The sequence below is a fragment of the Dama dama genome, chromosome 8 (genome assembly GCF_033118175.1).
Source record: "Dama dama isolate Ldn47 chromosome 8, ASM3311817v1, whole genome shotgun sequence".
Lineage (NCBI taxonomy): Eukaryota > Metazoa > Chordata > Mammalia > Artiodactyla > Cervidae > Dama > Dama dama.
Window position 1 is genome coordinate 22,217,580 of NC_083688.1, and position 19,470 is coordinate 22,237,049.

The following is a 19,470-nucleotide window of genomic DNA, read 5'->3' on the forward strand; positions in this document are numbered from 1 at the left end:
CAGTTCAATTCCTGGGTCAGGAAGATCTGCTGGAGAAGGAATAGGCCACCCACTCCAGTATTCTTGGGCTTCCCTTGAGGCTCAGCTGGTAAAGAATCTGCATGCAATGTGGGAGACCTGGGTTTGATCCCTGGGTCAGGAAGATCCCTTGGAGAAGGAAGTGGCTACCCACTCCAGTATTCTGGCCTGGAGAATTCCATGGACAGAGGCCACAGTCCATGGGGTCTCAAATAGTCAGACATGACTAAGTGACTAACACTTTAACTTTCATGTATGTATATACATATAAAAAGTCCTTGGTTATTCACCTTACTGTGTGAAATACCATCAAGATAGGAAACCATTTGCAATGGAATTACTGAATGTGCTCGTGACCTTTTTTCTCAGTAGTCAGATTCTGAGGTTGCTTCTACATAATATAAATGATTTCAAAGAAAAAAACTCTACCTTGCAAATCCTCCATGTAGGATTTTCTGGCTTGGTATAAAGGAATGCCTGAAGTTTGGATGATTCTATCTGGTTTCCATTCAACCATGTGTTATGAGATAGAATTAAGTCAAGGAAAGTTTATTTCTGTCTTATTTTACCATTTATAGAACCAAGTGAACACTCTTCCTCCTTTGGACTGGTCAGCAATGGTCTGACTGAGAGGTGTTTCTGTGCTACCGTGGAAATGCCTAAAGTGAGCATAAATGCCACTAAGTCACGTTGATGCAGACTTTTGGGAGACGCCAGGGCTGGGGAGCAGCACAGCCTAATGGCCAGAGTAGTGTTTGGTTTTCAAATGACCATCCTATAGCCTTGGGCCTGTCACATGAAAGCAAAGGGGAAAAAAAAATAATGAAAATATTGCTATGTTATATTCCACTTCAAAATGTGGAAGAAGAAAAATATAAATCACCAAGCCCTTAAAAATTGTCCCATTTGCCTTCATCTAATTAAAAAGGACATGTGTAAATCTGTGCAAATAGTAACTCTGTGATTTAAAATGGAGATTTATTTACTGGAGATAAGATATAATGGTGTAGGGGGCGAGTTAGTACTTCCAAAGAAAATGGCCCCACACGAAATTACATTATTTTATAAAAGTCTATAAGAAAGCCACCACAGTAGCTGTTACTCAGCTGAAAGCAATGTCTCAAATGACAAATCAGAATCTTTTTTCTTCTTTTTTTTTAATATCAGAGCAGAATACAAACCAGAGAAACTTCCTTCACATTCCTTTGAGGTTGACCATGAAGATGCTGATAAGGATGAAGTAAGTAAATGGTTGAAAGTGAAATGTTTAAAACATGAGGATAATTAGTTCCCGTCTAACATGTTTGAAATTCAGACTAGTTTCTCCTAAAGCTGCAGTAACCGTTGGTGTGAGGGTTTTTAGACAAAACGAATCACGTTTGTTTTGAAATTGAACATGATTATTTAAGATGAGTCAGAGAAAAAGGGAGTCTCATTTTTAAGTGCAGTGTCTAAGATCTGGGATTCACAAAAGATTGCCGTGATGCTAATGATGCCTTTTACAGGATACTACTTCCCACTCATCTTCCAAGGGCGGAGGGGGAACGGGAGGGACCGGAGTTTTCAAGTCTGGTTGGCTCTACAAGGGGAATTTTAACAGCACCGTGAATAACACCGTTACTGTTCGGGTAAGGAGACATAGAGACTCATTTTTGTTTCTGCCACCTTTCTTGACACCCACCCCCTCTTTAGTCACAAAACTGAGGTGAGCTATTTGCATTGAGTTTGTGTTTCATGTCATATTTTATTTATGAGAAAGGAAGATGCTCTTCTCAGAACAGTGCTCCAGAAATGTAGCACTCTTGAAGGGGTTAGAAAATTCTAATTTCCATGAATTTGAATTACCTCCTCATATTTTTTTCCTTTATTTAGTCATTCAAAAAGCGCTTCTTCCAGCTGACTCAGTTGCCAGATAATTCCTACATCATGAACTTCTATAAAGATGAAAAAATATCCAAAGAACCCAAAGGCTGTATCTTTTTGGATTCCTGTACAGGTGTAGTACAGGTGAGTAGAAATCTCTTTTTCCCTGAGGGTTTTTTTAATTGAAAAATGCATTCATCCAATCATCATTCATTCATTCTAAAAATATTTATGGAGTACCTGATATGAGCCAAAAACTATTTCAGACTCTTAAGGAAATTCAGTGGAGAGGGAACGCATCCTAGAGGCTTGCTTTCACAAAACGTAATTCAATAAAGTAAGGAAAACAGAAAATAGGCAGAAAAAAAAAGAAATGAACAGAATGGAATAGTTGGTAAAATCTGGAATAAAGAAAATAAACAAGGCTACAGAAAGGGGAGAGACAGATGGTGAGGTTGGAAAGGAATCTTTATGCTCCAGAAGTGATAGAAACATTTATGAAGAGAAAATATTTGATCTAGAGGTTAAAGCATGAGCAGGGGCAGCAAGTACAAAGGTCCTGAGGCCAGAGCAAGTCTGATATATGCAAGGACAAGAGGAAAATGACCACCTGTATAGCTACAGTGTAGAGATCCACTGAGCTAAAGAATGCAGTATGGTTATATGTAAATCGCATAGTTCAAAGAAAGCGCTTCATTAATGCTACCTTTATTATTAGGTAATATTGCAATTGTAAATTTACAGCGTATATACACTTCATCCTCCTTCTAAGAGCAGGTTTCTTCAAGGGCAAGGATTGATTGCATTGATTCTCAAGAGTTGAATCACAGAAACTGAATCTCAGACATGGCACTTTTAACCAACAATGCTCTTCTGCAGTAATTTGTCCTCAAATTATTGTCCTTAGTATTAAATTCGACATGGACCATTTTGGCAAGAAGAAGCAGAAAAATTCCATATGCCTCATTTGGACATCTTATTCTTTCTACTCTGATGATCAAACATTTTTATTCTTTCTCACTTAAAAATTGAAGCAATCAAGTGTTTTAGTAGTCTTCCCTCCAATTTAACATTAAATGCTGGCTCATTGAGATTGAGGACTCTGTTTGTGGTCACAAGCCACTAGGAACAATTCTTTGTGTTTCCAACAAACCATGGGCATTCACATAGCTTGCTACATGGTTTAGATTACCTCTTAGATTCATACCAAGGGCACTCAGACATAGGGATGCAAAATAGAATTCTCTTCAGCCACTTAAGCCTCATCTATTTCTGGATGGTTTAGCTGTTAAAATCTGGAATTTCTCCAGAAAGTAATAATACTGAACTTTAAAGGGAAAGAATTAATTAACTGTTGCTGAGCTCTCCACTAGAACTGAAAGATAATTGCTTTTTAACACAATGGCCAACTTTCCATATGGAAAGGGCAGTAAGGATCTTAATGGAAGATGGAGATAGTTTTCTATTGTTGGTCACAAAGGAGACTCTTTGGCTTTAGAAATATGAAGTAGGACTTTAACAATAGGGTTAAAGATCAATAGCTACATTTTATAGACATTGAGCTGAAAAACTGAATATTTTCTTTTCCCTTTGTACCTCCAAACTTGCTGTAACCAATGAGTCATCATCTTTTAAGAAGTATCATTGTATCCCTTGCTAGGTGTTAAGTTTGCAGAGACATAAATTCGTGTGTGATTTTTTCTTCCAAGAGTGGTATAACTCTGTTGAACACAGAGTCAGTTAGTGCTCTAGTCTGACCTTTCACCTCTTCTCCATCGCCTTTTAGACCATGTTTCAGTCTCTGATTAAGCAGTGCCTTGGAAAGAGAATGTCTCCCAAGGAAAAACATAAGAGTGGGGTGTATACAAGTCAATGTTTGAATTCTAATTTCACCCTTTACTATCTAAGAGCCTTGAATAAGTTACTCAAGCTGTTTGATTTCCAGTGTTTCATCTGTAAAACTAAAGTAAAAAGGGATCTGGGAGACAGTGTGTCTTCAGCCATCCTTTCCCAGTCTTTCCATTAATTATAAAACTCACAACTTTATGAGAGATAAATGTCCCATCTTGGGAAAGCCCTTCTAGAAAATACTGATTGACCTGGTAAAGAATCTGCTTGCAATGCAGGAGACCCGGGTTTGATCCCTGGGTTGGGAAGATCCCCTTGAGAAGGGAATGGCAACCCACTCCAGTATTCTTGCCTGGAGAATTCCATGGACAGAGGAGCCTGGCAGGCTTCAGTCCGTGGTATTGCAAAGAGTTGGACACAACTGATTGACTAACACTTAAAGCTGGCTAATTTATCCACTTCTTTCTTCATTCATTTATTCACTCATCCAACAAGCTTACTTAGTACTTATGACATGCTAGAAATGTGTTTAAGCATTAGGAATTCCTTGCCAAAACCATAACCAGAGGAGGACATAGGCTCATAACTATTACACAATTTCTCAAGAGCTATAATGGTTTCTATGGAATGTTCTAGGAGCACAGAACAGTGATAAACTCTTCTGGGTTGGCTAGAAGAAGGCATAGGGGGGAAAAAAAAAAAAACAGGCACATAGGTAGGAATTCCCAAGGTAGATTCTGCACGTTAAAGCAGAGTTGAATAATCCTACTTCATTTTCCAATAAATAGTCATTCACATATCTGGGATCATGCACTCTATCTTTTAAAGAGTTCAGCCCTATATCCCTGTCTTTATGTTCTTCTTTATCATAAGCTTGTTATCCTTTATAGAAGGAGGGACCTTTAGTTTCTTGAGATCCCTTTGGGAAGATAGACATCTAGGTCCTTGTCACCTTGTACCTGGATCCCAGTTCTTACATATTTGCTTACAGCTCTTTCTGACTTACAAGTTTTTGCATCTGGAAAGAAGATTCTGAATGATACAGTGCAAGTTTAGTCATTGTTCTAGCAAGCTTTCAGGTACAAAATGTGCCTGAAGATGAAACATGTACACACAGAAGCACAAAGCAAATGAATAATAGGATGAGTCAGACCTATTTTGTTAAGAATCACTGTCAGTTTCACTTGAATAAAACAGAGAAGAAAAACAAAGAGTTTGCCTCAGAAAGTGCTACCTACCACCCAGCATTCTCAGTGCGTTCCAGCTCATAACACTCTTTTGTGAATAAGCCGTTAATAGTTGCTTCATTCAAACCCATCCTATAGCACCATGCTTTCTTAGGAGTATACCTTGGAATTCTCAGAAATATTTTCAAGGGTTACTTCAAGTAGAAAGAGACTCCTACCCAAAATTCTCAGAGACTGCGAGCATTAGTCACTCAGTCCTGTCTGACTCTTTGCTGTCTCACAGACTGTAGCCCACCAGGCTCCTCAGTCCATGGCATTTTTCAAGCAAGAATACTAGAGTGGGTTGCCGTTTTCCCCCTCCAGGGGATCTTCCCAATCCAGGGATTGAAACCGAGTCTCTTTTGTCACCTGCATTTTAGACAGATTGTTTACCTGTTGAGCCATCAGGGAAGCCCCTCAGAGACTTTAGGTGATGTTTATGGTTAGGAATTTCCTGATCTTGGTAAAATAGAGACCTAATAGTAGTTTTCCACTTTTTTGTAATGTCATGAAACGGTACTAGATCTGTTTTATACCCCTCATTTCCAGTCTGAAGCAGAACTTCCAACTTTTGCTATTTCAGTTTTGATCTGAGACTAGGGCTATTTAAACCTAATGTATCCTGTCTTGTTCCTTCAGAGTCTTCTCATTTATTCATTCATTCATTTATCCATCCATCCATCCCAGATCCTGCCACTGTGAATAGAGTAAATAGCCCAGGAATCCCATATACCTAGTGCCCCAATATTAACAGTCACAATGACTGATGTCACTTTATACATAAAGGCTTAAAGCTGAATGGGCTTCCCAGGTGATGCAGTGGTAAAGACTCTGCCTGCCAATACAGGAGACCCAGGTTTGATCCTGGGTTGGAAAGATCCCTTGGAGAAGGGCATGGCAACCTGCTTCAGTATTCTTGCCTGGAAAAATCCCATGGACAGAGGAGTCTGGTAGGCCGCAGTCCATGGGGTAGCAAAGAGCCGGACACGACTGAGCACGCACGCACGCATGTGGAACTGAACACTGTTAATTTCCTCCTAGGTGCTGGATCTGCCACCTTGTGGATATAGGTCCCAAAATAATGGCCTTTGAGGCTTAACCAAAGTCTAAAAATTCAGATGGTTTCTGCAGCACAGGCCACTATAGGAAGGAAGCAGAGTCACTTCCTTCTCCTGTTTGAGATAACACAGAGCATCTTAGACTGTGTGTGCCCACATAGAGACAGTCATACTGGGAAGGGAAAAAAAAATGTGTACCTGCCAATGAAAACAAATTTAGAAGTCACCTATAACCTATAAACCCCCCAGCAAACCTTGGTGGTTAAGAATCTCACTTCCCGTGATAAAAATAAAAACCAGAATGACACTTGTAATCTTCTTCATCTAATATATTATTTGACAACTGTTCGTGGAAAATGCATTATTATTGTCTCAATTTATTAAAATAAAGCTCAGAGAGATAAAGTGACTTGCCCAAGCAACAGAGCTAATAAGTGGAAAAATTAGATTTGAGGCTGAGGAAAATCCAGATTTACAGAAAGATGCCCAAGGAAATACTTTGGTGATCATATATCTAGTGGGTATGCTTGCATAGATACATATTAATACATTTATCCTACATAAGCCAGCAGGCAGAAGAAACACTCTGAAGATAGATGTGTGTCATTTTAAGCCATGAAATTTAAATGTAGGATTTATTTCAGCAAATATTTATGGAAAATTTTGCTACATGCGAAGCTTTGTGAAAAAGCAAAACATAAATTAGATGTGGTTCCTGTCTTCAAAGAGCTTCTCGCCTCTGGGAAGATGCACCAAAAAAACACAGAATAAATATAACGTGTGCATGAGTAATTAAACATGTGACACATCTCAAAAATTAGGTTCTGATATCATATGCAAGAATGATATTACCGCATGATACCACACTATATTATACAAATGTGTGTATGTGTACTCAGCCATGTCCAACTCTTTGCGACCCCATGGACTGTAACCTGCCAGGCACCTCTGTCCACAGGATTTTCCAGGCAAGAATACTAGATTGCCATTTCCTACTCCAATGTGATACATATATTACATATATGTATTTCACATTATATTGCTTGTTTCCTGACATTACATTGCACTAGGATGTAAGTTCCATGGGGACAAGCACATCACTAGAACATTTTTTAATGCTCTCTACCTAGCACATAGAAGACAGCCAATACATTTTTGTATGTATTGAACGAGTATGTATTTGACTGAAAGAACATACAGAAAATGGAAAGGATTGCATGGATGGTAGCCAGCAATACCAGTAACCTGAATTTGATATTGTGTGGCTCTTCTCCTATTTCTGCAAAATTCTATAAAAGATGCTAGCGACAGGTACAATGGCATATTTTGCTTGGATAACTCCCTTCAATATTCCATCCTCCATTGGCTTTAGTGGTTTCATTGGAGTATCTATTTCAAAGCTTTTCTAGGTGAGCAATGTGAAAAGCAATCCATTTGCCACAACTCATTAAGCACATCGTATGGCATTAGGACGTATTTCCAGTTTCCTTTTATTTATGAAGTCATGTAGATAGACTGTGGTGAGCTTGAATGAACAAAGATGTTGCATCAGTCACCAGGGATACTGATTTCAGGAAAATAAAGGAAAATTTGAGGAGTGAGAAGAAGAATATGATTACTTCTTGATTATCATTTTAATGACTTAACATTGCATTTCACGGTTATTAAAGTGTCCCATTGGTTTTCTACTTCTGGCCCTTTCTTTTTTGCTGTTTTATATGCCATTATCTTGAAGATTACAGAGGGTGAGATAGAAAACCACTTAAGGCATCTTAATCTTCCCCAGCATAAGCTTCTCTGCACTGGAAGTAGTTCTCTTTCACTCCAAGGAGAAAAAGATAATTTGGCTTTTGAAAGAAGTTGTGAATAGAATGTTTATTTCATTTATAAATACCCCTTTTTGAGAAACAAGGGCTTGTTATATTTTGCTCAAATTTTAAAAAGTTTTTAATATTGTTGAAGTTGTCAGCCATATTTAATTCACTTAAAGTACAGAAGGCAATTTAGAAAATCATTTTTTGTAATTTTTTATTAGCTCCTTGACATCTCCATTTGAAAGTATGTTGCAGCTCAATCCACTTTTAATTTGGACCTAATACAAGCATTTTATACAGCTTTGCATCTACCTTTCCCCATTATTTACAGCATCAGATTAGTCAAGCAGATTCTTTCATTTGTTTGTTTTCAAGAAAACACTGAGATTTGTTTGCATTCTGCTGCACTCAGCTACTTTAGATCTGCTCTGAGCACTTCTATTTCTTTCCTGAGTGTCTGTTCTGTTCCCGTGGTGGTTTGAAGGTATAATACTGTCGTGGGAAGCATGTCTGTCTTTTATTCCTGCTCTCAGCCATCTCTCTTTGCCCTTAGACCCTCTCTGTCAGTTCAGGTCACAGGCAGGTTTATGGACCTCCTTCTTCAGCACCCAGGGAAGTATGTGGGAGGGTGTGTGAAGGAGTCTGGCCCTCCCTCATGAGGGGAGCATAGCTTCTAAGAATTTGCATTCTTAAAGAAACTACCCACATGTTTGCTTTGCATAAGAAATGTTGGGGTCACTGCCTTTCCAGCCACCGCCCCCCCCACCCCCGTTCTGTTAACACTGAAGCCAAGATGATCTCAAAAAGCTGGGTGTGGATTACATAAGTTTATGCACTTGTCAAAAGCTTGATTTGTGTATTTCACTCTATATAAATTTAACTTTAGTAAGGGAATTTATACAAATATATGTATATATATAAAACTGTGGCATTTTACTAGTCAAAGTTATCCTTTCTGTATTCTCACAGAACACAGAGGGTTCTGTAAGAATAGTAGTATTTTCATGTTGCAATTCTGATGCTGCAGTAAACAATCCTGTTCTCAAAATGAATGTTTATACCTTGATTTTTATTCCTCTACTTCAGTACATTCATACAGAAGTTAAGCACATTTCTCTTCCAATTTCACATTTGGGTGATGAATTGGTTAACACCTGTCTCCTTTGTCTGGGCAGAGACCTTGTCTGTTTTTGCCCAGCACAAAATACAAACCCAACAGAACCTCTTTAAGAATGAACACTATCACTGCACTGAGGATAACTAGTCACCTTCTGCCCTGTTCTCATGGGCTATTGAAAATGCCAGTCTGCAAGGGAATCCTTACAGGGCAAAGAAATAATAATAACTGACAATAATGGGAAAGTATGAATATGAGCAAAGCACTTGTCCTTGGCAGAGTCTAGAAAGTGCCACTTGAGCTGTGAAACCCCACAGTGAGGATCACGGTTAGTTTTTTAGCTAATTATTTTTCCTCCTTCAACCCCCAAATTTTTCTTTTTCCTGAGGCTTGTAGGAAGACACTGCCCCAATGTCTACTTTCAGAAACCAGCACCCCCAGGCATGGCTGCCCCTTTAGAGTGTGATAATGCCCAGCAGGTGGCAAAGAAGAACGGCAGCCAATGAACATCTTCCTTGTGCTGGGTTGTCTCAGTTCAGTTCAGTTCAGTCGCTCAGTCGTGTCTGACTCTCTGCAACCCCATGAATCGCAGCACGCCAGGCCTCCCTGTCCACAGCCAGCTCCCGGAGTCATGCCCATTGAGTCGGTGATGCCATCCAGCCATCTCATCCTCTGTCGTCCCCTTCTCCTCCTGCCCCTAATCCCTCCCAGCATCAGGGTCTTTTCCAGTGAGTCAACTCTTCGCATGAGGTGGCCAAAGTATTGGAGTTTCAGCTTCAGCATCAGTCCTTCCAATAGGGCTGATCTCCTTTAGGATGGACTGGTTAGATCTTCTTGCAGTCCAAGGGACTCTCAAGAGTCTTCTCCAACACCACAGTTCAAAAGCATCAATTTTTCAGTGCTCGGCTTTCTTCATAGTCCAACTCTCACATCCATACATGACTACTGGAAAAACCATAGCCTTGACCAGACGGACCTTTGTTGGCAAAGTAATGTCTCTGCTTTTTAATATGCTATCTAGGTTGGTCATAACTTTCCTTCCAAGGAGTAAGCATCTTTTAATTTCATGGGTTGTCTCAGGGGGTGTTAAAATATAAAGGGATTACTTCCTGTCTCCATCACTTGCTGTCCATGTATTCCAAGCAGGTTTTCATTTGTCTCCTCAAGCCTCAGTGTTTTCATATGCTAAATGGAATGATAACAGTGTCTCTCATAGAGTTGTTATGAGATTTAAATAAAAATGATGACTGTAAAATCCTCAGCACAGTGCCAGATATATAACTGGCAAATGTTTAGTGTCACGTTTGTAGTAGTAATCGTGCTATTGTGGAAGTTGAAAGGAGAAAGCTATTTTGGGAAGTTTCTCAGAGCATCCCAAAGGAAGAGAAGATTACCCGAAGTATATTAAAGATTATTCTCTTTTGCCTCCAAGAAACAGCAATCTTGTTCTCAGAAAGAGTTTATATCTTGACATTTAAGTTGTACCCCCACACTATAGTGACACTGTCGTCTTAGACTTCTACTCTTATTTGCATTTTACTTACTTTAATTGTATAGAGTCTTGCTTTACTACAGCTGTGAGTGCTCTTAGGCTTTAGAACAGTGTAGGTGAGAATTGAATACTTGTATCAGAGTTACCTGGGAGTGATTTGAAGATGTAATATCTTCAGGAATTCTTTCAACCACCCCAGGTTACATAACTCTAGTTATCATTGGGGGAAGTTTCTACTTTGCCTTTATATTTCTAATCTCATGGCAGAATGCTATAGTAATCTGCTTTTGTATCCCCACTACTTTAATTGTGCTTCTTTGATCTTTAAACAGCTCACTTCTTTTTATAGATTTCACCTTCTGTGAAAGTCTAATCTAAGATAATTACTCATCGAATCAGACCACTTCAATTCTCTGCACAACAGAGAATCTCTGTTTTTCATTTGTTAGTTTATTTCTTCAGTTGTTCATTCATTCCCAAGGATTGGAACCTCTTCTGTCCCATTCATAAGAAATAATTGTTTTGAATGCACTGTTGTTGAATCCTTCTGTGTGATGTCGCTGTGATAGCATGTAGTGGAACTCCAGCTCTCATGAAGGCAGTTATAAGGGAGGAATATGCTGTGCAAACAAACAAATGAAAGTGAATAAGCATGTAAATTTTGTGAGTACCCTGGAGGACAAGAATCCTGTCCCCAGCTAGGGGAATTGGGAAAGTTTCATTGAGCAAGGATAACTTTAGTTCAGATCTGAAGAGTGAATACAAGTCACCTAAGTACATGAAGGGCAAACATGGTGTTATGTGTATAAATACGTACCTGGTGACGGATGGAACGGTTGTTTCAGGCCTTTGTGGCAGCAACAAAGTCTATGATGGGAGCACAGCCAACGAACTAGAACAAAACCTCATGGGTTGGTCACAAAATGCAAGTGGAGATGTCAAGTAGGACGAAAGTCTGGAGGTTGATGAAGAAGCCAGAGGCAGAGAAAGGAATTGTGAGCCCCTGGCATGCGGATGTCATTTAAAGTCATTGGACCGGATAAGGAAGAAAAGAGTCTAAGGCGGAGCTGAGGTTAGCATGACAAGTCACAAAGTAAGCAAGAGCCAGTAGAGGTGACTGAAAAGTGGTGGCCATTCAGGAGGAAAGAACACTGGAATAGTGTAGTAATGGAAACCAGAGAGAGATGGGTTTCATGAAGGAGGAAGTAGCCACTGTGTCAATTCTACTGAAAGGTCAGCAAAGATTGTATAGCTCCTAGGACAGTACAACAATGTAGAGTTCGTTGGTGACCTTGGCAAGTGCAGCCTCTGGGATATGATGGGGTCAAAAGCGCAACTGGAGTGAGCTGTGGACAGAACACACGGTGAGAAAGTGAAGGTAACAACTCAAAGCAACTGTTTAAAGAAGCTTAGAATATACTTCCCCCATGCCTGAAGATGAAATGTTTGAGCCCACATGCTCACCCAGTCAACAGCAACCTTAAAATATCTCTTTGTACAAAAATCCTTGAAAGAAACCAAATAAAATAATTCTTGTAGATGTAGATGTGGTATACTCAGTCATGTCCGACTCTTTGTGATCCCATGGATTATAGCCCTCCAGGCCTGTCCCCATCCAGGGATCGAATCTATTCTCTTATGTCTACTTCATTGGCAGGCAGATTCTTTACCACTAGCACCACCTGGGAAGCCCCAAATAATTCTTACCCATCTAAACTTTTGTCTGTTTTGGAAAATCTAACTTGATGTCACCTCCTTGTGTGGAAAACCCCATAAAAAAATATCTCTCACTCTCTAAGACTTAGTTGGTGTTTTTTTCTTTTTATGCTGCAGAATAACAGACTAAGAAAATATGCCTTTGAATTGAAAATGAATGACCTGACCTATTTTGTGTTGGCGGCTGAAACGGAGTCAGATATGGATGAATGGATCCACACCCTCAACCGAATCCTGCAGATCAGTCCTGAGGGGCCCCCTCAGAGCAGAAGGAGCGCAGAGCTCACGGATCTGGGGCTGGGTGAGCACACTGCCCCCCTCCCTTGCCAACTGTGACCTGTGCATTTGGTTCATTTTAGCTGCCAGTAACCCTGGTAGCTGTCAGGTCTAGCTCGTCCAACCCTGAGCTATTTGCTCCAGGAAATCACCCTCAAACCTTTACTTTTACTGAATAGTGAAGGTCACCTCACAGATGTATGATTTTTTAGTTGACCGGCAATGATTTGAGGCCGACATCCAGCAAATGATATTGGGAATCATTGATCAGCAATACTAAAAAAAATGACCATGTCTAATGGGATGTTAGAGGGGAGATTCTGTGCTTTATAGATCCCATTAAATTTAATTAATGAACATTACTGTGTAATGACAAATATGCATCCTTTCCTTATAGTTGAAAAGCATCTTTCATGTGTGCTTTTGACCCCATGGAGATAAGGCAAGTTGTGAAAGTTCCATAAATTTTGCATGAGATCAGAGATTTTTATAAGATAAAAAATTTTTCTTCTGCCCATCCCAGTTCTTTCATCAGACTCTAATCCATTCTAGGCAAAGGGAAGAGAGCAAGAGAAAGGGGAAAAAATGGTGAAAAGAAGAGGAGGAAAACAGGTTTATATTAATAGTCATGTGGAAGACAAGTTTATTCTCAGACTCAGTCACTCCTCCCAAAGGAAAACTTCTAAGACATTTTGCACAATACCATGGTACATTAAAACCAGAGAGTCTTTATTTTTTTAGTTAATTTATTTATTTGACTGCACTGGGTATTAGTTATGACACTCAGACTTAGTTGCCCCAGGGCATGTGGGATCTTAGTTCCCCTATCGGGGATTAAACCCACATCCTCTGCATTGGAAGGAGGATTTTTAACCCGTGAAACACCAGGGAGGTCCCCCAAAGGGTCTTTAAGTTCTGGTAGCCTATCATGTAAGAGAGTCATGGGATAATTAAGAAGAGAATTAGTGTTGATTTTAACACCTGCTATATACCGTAGTAGGTGTTTTACACTCATGATTTACTTAATAATCATCAACTATAATATTAATGTTTACAGAGTCCTAGAGAGTTTAACTAACTGAAGCTAGAATGTAGGTTTTATGTTGATGGCCTGAGAGTCAGAATTATCAAAAATATTTTCATATTTAAGAAAGCTTTAGTATACATTGATGAAGTGAGACAAGACAACCCCAAGTATAAATGTAGTATTGTAAGGGTCCAGAGTTCTTATGGGCACAGGATGGTGTCATGAAGAGTGTCCCCAAATGATCACCAGGACATCCGATTTCCAGGCCCAGTTTTCCCAACTATATGGAGGACTAGAGCCAGGGCACAGTGAAGACATCTGCTCACCAGTGTCCCTCCCTCATTGCTCTCGAGTCTAACCCAGGTTCGACATGTCACAGGCTTGAAAAATGAGTGATTCATGAGGATTATTTAATGACCTGGTCTTGATGTATCTTTTCAAGATTCCCTGGATAATGCTATAACTTGTGAAAGCACACCGGAGGAAGCTGATTCTTCAGAGAACAGCCTGCACCCAGACTTCACGAAAGTAATAAAGCTGACATTTTTCTGTGCAAATAAACTCGAATTACTTTTTATTTATCACTTTCATGGAAAAGATGTAAATCCTTTCTTTTAAGATTTAGACTAAGAAACACAACAGTCAGAAAACAAAAAGCATGTTTCTGTAAGATTGCAGAGTGTTGATGGATGATATTAAAACAGTGTTAATACCAAGGGACTGTTTCTTAGCCACGTGTATGGGGCTGGGCTGTAGGTTTCCGGCCAAGTAGAAACTAAGAACTAACACTGTTTTCTCTGTAGTACCTCACAGAAACTGAAGAGACTGTCAAAGCAACTCGAAACATGGAGAGGCTAAATCTGTTCTCGCTGGATCCAGATATAGATGTAAGTCAGAATTCTCTTTAAGCAGACGTGAACTTGACTTGTACAGTTGGGGTTTATGATTTAGAAGCTCTTTTCTTATGATGGGTGTCTGTTGAGTAAAACTTTTCAAACTTTTTTAGAGCTTGAAACTTCAGAAAAAGGACCTTTTAGAACCTGAGTTTGTGATCAAACCATTTGAAGAGAAAGCCGCCAAGAGAATCATGATCATTTGTAAAGCTCTCAACTTAAATCTTCAGGGATGTGTGACAGAGAATGAAAATGATCCGATAACGAATGTAAGTTTCTCTTCTGATACATCCTGTACCCATCAGCCAACATCACACCACCCTTATTAAAATCTTTTCTATTCCTGATGATTCCAGGCACTGAGTTCACACCTTCTATTATACCAAGGAATGTGATTGACAGCATTTTTCCACTTGACTAAAGTGCACAAGTTCTGAAGTGGAATTGTCAATTACACTGCCACAAAATTTCCCTTTTAACATAGAGAAGAAGTAAGAAAGGGACTCTGCTTTATGGTTCTTTCCTTTAAATCAGCCCAATAGTTCAGAGTTTCCAGATATACTGTTTGTATCTTCCTAATGGAACTTGAGATAGCTTTTAAATCCACATTTTTATTTTAATGTTCATATGTTAATTTTAATGTATATTAGAGAATATTTATAATGAACAAATTAACCCTGTGATTTCACAGCTACTATTGCTTACAACAAGGCTAAATAGTGAGTCAAGTAGAATAATATATAAATATTAAATAAATAATACATACAAATGGTAGGGGGAAAAGGTGCTTCACTGATACTTGGGAAACATCACTGTACTCATTAAATCAATACAAGATTCCTCTTCTTACTAAATGGGCTCTCTTGAGAGTTCATTTTTAGTATTCTAGGGGACAGTTCTATACAAATTGTGAATGTGTGGGTGGGAAGGGCACATTTTGTTAGCATAAATATTATCAAAGTTTTAACTATAATGAAAGAAATAAAAAGTACTCAATCTTAACATCAAAAATCATTGTTACTATATTGGCGTGTTCCTTTTCATTCTTTTTTAATGCATTCTGTTCTTATTTCTAATAAATCATCCCTCAATTGTCATCTTTCACCTTAAAGAACTTATTTCCAAATCCATGATACAAGCCACATCTGCTTTTAGAAGGTAGAAACAGTATGACATTTTTCTGCAAATTGTACACACAATCCGTACACCTCTCTATTTATGATATCGGAAAATGAGCCTTGTTAGTTTGACGGTGAGTAGCGAGCAAATGGATGAACCCTTTCAGAAAGACTGTAATCTGCTTCCCTTGGGTCTTCAGGTACCTTAATGTTTCTCTGAGCCTCATTCTTCCTATTCTAGTAGCGGGGTAATGGTGTGTGCTGTAGACCTCAGGTTTAATGAGGAGAATTTGTAAATATGATGCATGCAAAATATTGATGTTTTCAGTGTTACCTATGAGATTCTTGTTGACAAATGAGCTAAAACAGAAATGTATTTCTGGTAAGAATCTTCCCCCCAAATGAAGCTTCTTCATATTTTATAAACTGTAACTTGCCCTAGGTATGTGACAGAGTGAAAGTAGTTAAAGTTGAATTTATTCATTCTCCAGCAAATACTTTATTCAGTGCACCTAATGGAGCCAGACTTGTTCTGGTTCATTTCAGTTCAGTCGCTCAGTCATATCCACCTCTCTGTGACCCCAAGGACTGCTGCACACCAGGCCTCCCTGCCATCACCAACTCCCGGAGTTTACTCAAATTCATGTCCATTGAGTTGGTGATGCCATCCAACCATCTCATCCTCTGTCGACCCCTTCTCCTCCCACCTTCAGTCATTTCAAGCATCAGGGTCTTTTGCATTGAGTCAGTTCTTCACATCAGGTAACCTAAATATTGGAGTTTCAGCTTCAGCATCAGTCCTTCCAATGAACACCCAGGGCTGATCTCCTTTAGGATGGACTGGTTGGATCTCCTTGCAGTCCAAGGGACTCTCAAGAGTCTTCTCCAACACCACAGTTCAAAAGCATCAATTCTTCGGCGCTCAGCTTTCTTTATAGTCCAACTCTCACATCCATACATGACTACTGGAAAAACCATAGCTTTGACCAGACAGACGTTTGTCAGCAAAGTAATGTCTCTGCTTTTCAATATGCTGTCTAGGTTGGCCATAGCTTTTCTTCCAATGACTCTTTGTGACCCCATAGACTATACAGTCCATGGAGTTCTCCAGGCCAGAATACTGGAGTGGGTCACTTTTTTCCCTCTCCCGCAGATCTTCCCAACCCTGGAATCGAACCGGGGTCTCCTGCATTGCAGGCAGATTCTTTACCATTTGAGCTATCAGGGAAGCCCCAGACTTGTTCTAAGTACTGGAGAAACAGCAGGGAATGAGATGAACAAGGTCCCTGGCCTCTTGGAGATTAGAATCTTTGGGAAAAGACCGAAGTAAATAAGGAAATAAATGAATTAACAAGAAACTTGCAGACTGCAGAGTTCTTTAAAGTAAATCAATACAGAGAGAGATGATACAGAGGAACTGAGAGGAGGGCTACTGAGGATAAGATGACCACAGGAGACCTCTCTGAGAGGGTGACATTTGAACAGAGACAAAGGTTGAGAAAGGGAAAGCATCAGGTCAGGGCAAAAGGTTCCAGGCAGAAGAAAGAACAAGTGTGAAGTTCCCTTAGACTGGAAAACGTTAGCAGATTCCAGAAACTGAAAGGAAATAGTGAAGGGAAGGGCAGACCAAGAGGGGATGGGAGAAACAGCACAGAGTAAGAGTAGAGAGCGTCTTCTACACTGTAGTGAAGTTTGGATTTATCCTTAGTGTAATTGGAGGCTATCCTAAGGTTTGAAGCGCTTTAAAATGGTTTGACCTAATTCTAATTCTTAATTCTAATTTAAGAATTTGTGTTCTTAAAACATCCCATCAGAGGAATGGACTGAAAGAAGCAGGTGACCAAGGAAAACAGAAGTTTATTTCTGTTCACTGTGAACTGAACAGTTCACAGTGTGGCTTGCTCTAGGACTGGCAAAGAGGAAGGAGAGGAATGGATGGATTTGACTGATGTTTTGTAAATTGAATTGACAGATTTTTTGGATATATGGGATATGCAGGATAAGGAGAAGAGAAATCTCAAGGATGAGTCTCTAGTTTTTGCTTTAGATGCTTATAGGCATAAGGGTGCCATTACTAGGAGGACAAGACTAGAGGAAGAGCAGATTTGGGGAATACAGGCCAAAAAGTACATTATGGACATGTGAAGCTTAATTGGCCTATTCAGTATCCAAATCGAGATGTCCATTAGGCAGATTCAAATACATGTTTGGAACTCAAGGGAATGGCATGAACAGAGATATAAATCTGAAAGGCTAGTCCAGGTGGTAACACACAGGGAATCATGTAGAAATTTATATGTATGTAGGAAATATTAAATGGATGAATACTGAAGTGACCAAAGAAAACTCAGAAGGAATGGTCGTTGATGTAGGGATAAACCAGGAAAGACTGACTCATGATGCCAAGAAAGAGTCAGCTGTGTGGAATGGTGCTAAGAAGCTGAGTAACATGAAGCGAGAGAGGAGCATGGTAGATGTGGCCACATGGAGGATGATTATAGCAGGAAAAATGTTCCTTTATGTGAAAGTGTTAGGAGGAGTATTCAGAACATATTTTCACTTGGGATTTTTTAAAAAAACCTAGAAACTTAGTCTTGAAACTATTTAGAAATATCAGAAAAATTTAACCTAAATCATAGTATCACTTAGTCAGTTTATTAAATAAAAATGAATTCTTTTTTGACCAAATACATCCTTGTGGTTGTTGTTTAGTTGCTAAGTCATGTCTGACTCTTCTGCAGCCCCATGGACTGTAGCCCACCGGGCTCCTCTGTCCTTGGGATTTCCCAGACAATAATGCTGGAGGGGGTTGCCATTTCCTTCTCCACGGGATCTTCCCAACTCAGGGATCAAACCCAGGTCTCTTGCATTGGCAGGCAGGTTCTTTACTGCCAAGCCACCAGGGGAGCCAAAGTACATCCTTAAGTGTGATTCAAAACTCAAATTTAGAAACAAACATCAAAGAGAATGGGCTTTCTTTCCAGTGCCAGGGGCATGTGACTCCCTCCACATGGATTCCTGTGTGTGCATGTGAAGTCATATCGGTTGTGTCCGATTCTTTGCAACCCTATGGACTGTAGCTCTCAAAGTTCCTCTGTCCATGGAATTCTCCAGGCAAGAATACTGGAGTGGGTTGCCATTTCCTTCTCCAGGGGATCTTCCCAACCCAAGGATTGAACCCGCATCTCTTAAGTCTTGTGCATTAGAGGGTAGGTTCTTTACCACTAGCACCACCTGAGGAGCCCGTTGGAGTCCTATCTTTATATTAAAGCCCATATTCAGAAGCTAAATGTTTGTATCTGGCGCAGTCTCGGGCAAGAGAATATGTCCAATTCAAAGAGCAGCTTTTGGGAGCGCTTTCATATCTCTCAGACCAAAGGGATAAGTTGTTTTCAAGTGCTCTGTATGTCTGTATTATTTTTAATTAATTTTGTAATTGATACAAATGCTAAAACAAAAACTAAGAAAATATCTTTAAGAATAATTTCATAGTGCTTATAAAAAATGTAAAAAACTGGTAAAACAGCCTCATCTGGACTCAACTTCAATTTTGTATGTAATGACATTGTTTTAAAAAATCTTTTTGTGATTATTCAGTGACACTCATTTATTCATGTCGCTATTTTTAAACTCATTGTTTTTAACTCAGCGAACATGCTTTTAAACTAATTGAAATGTTTCTCCAAGTTGCTGAAGAGCCAACAACAATGCAGTTGCATTTAATGAATGAGCTTTTAAAAAGACTCCCCAAAAGAACTTTTTCATGATGAGGAAACAATACTTGACAGCATATAATTTTTCAGTCAGTCAATTGAAAACCAACTTCAAGTTGATGGCTTTAGAGTATAAAATATTTCTTTGAAAATAGAAATCGATCCAAAAATCTGAACTAATGAAGCTGCTTTACAGCAGAAGTACATTTAGAATTTCATGTTCTTAAATTTTTTAAAGAGTACAGAGTTTAAAGAGTACAGAATTTTAAGCAAGAAACCTCTGATGATTCC

General features: G+C 39.3%; 1 protein-coding gene across 6 annotated transcripts in view; it reads left to right on the top strand.

Moving 5' to 3' along the window:
• DOCK10 (dedicator of cytokinesis 10) overlaps positions 1–19,470 on the top strand; it is a 297,309-nt gene that overhangs the window by 177,219 nt on the left and 100,620 nt on the right. For 5 of the 6 annotated variants that reach the window (XM_061148622.1, XM_061148625.1, XM_061148619.1 and 2 more), the window contains exons 5-11: positions 1,186–1,258; positions 1,524–1,646; positions 1,891–2,025; positions 12,270–12,453; positions 13,898–13,983; positions 14,259–14,342; positions 14,462–14,617. In XM_061148622.1, the coding sequence (XP_061004605.1) occupies positions 1,186–1,258; positions 1,524–1,646; positions 1,891–2,025; positions 12,270–12,453; positions 13,898–13,983; positions 14,259–14,342; positions 14,462–14,617 (841 nt within the window). The remainder of the gene's footprint in view (positions 1–1,185; positions 1,259–1,523; positions 1,647–1,890; positions 2,026–12,269; positions 12,454–13,897; positions 13,984–14,258; positions 14,343–14,461; positions 14,618–19,470) is intronic. The other variant, XM_061148624.1, reaches the window with a different exon arrangement.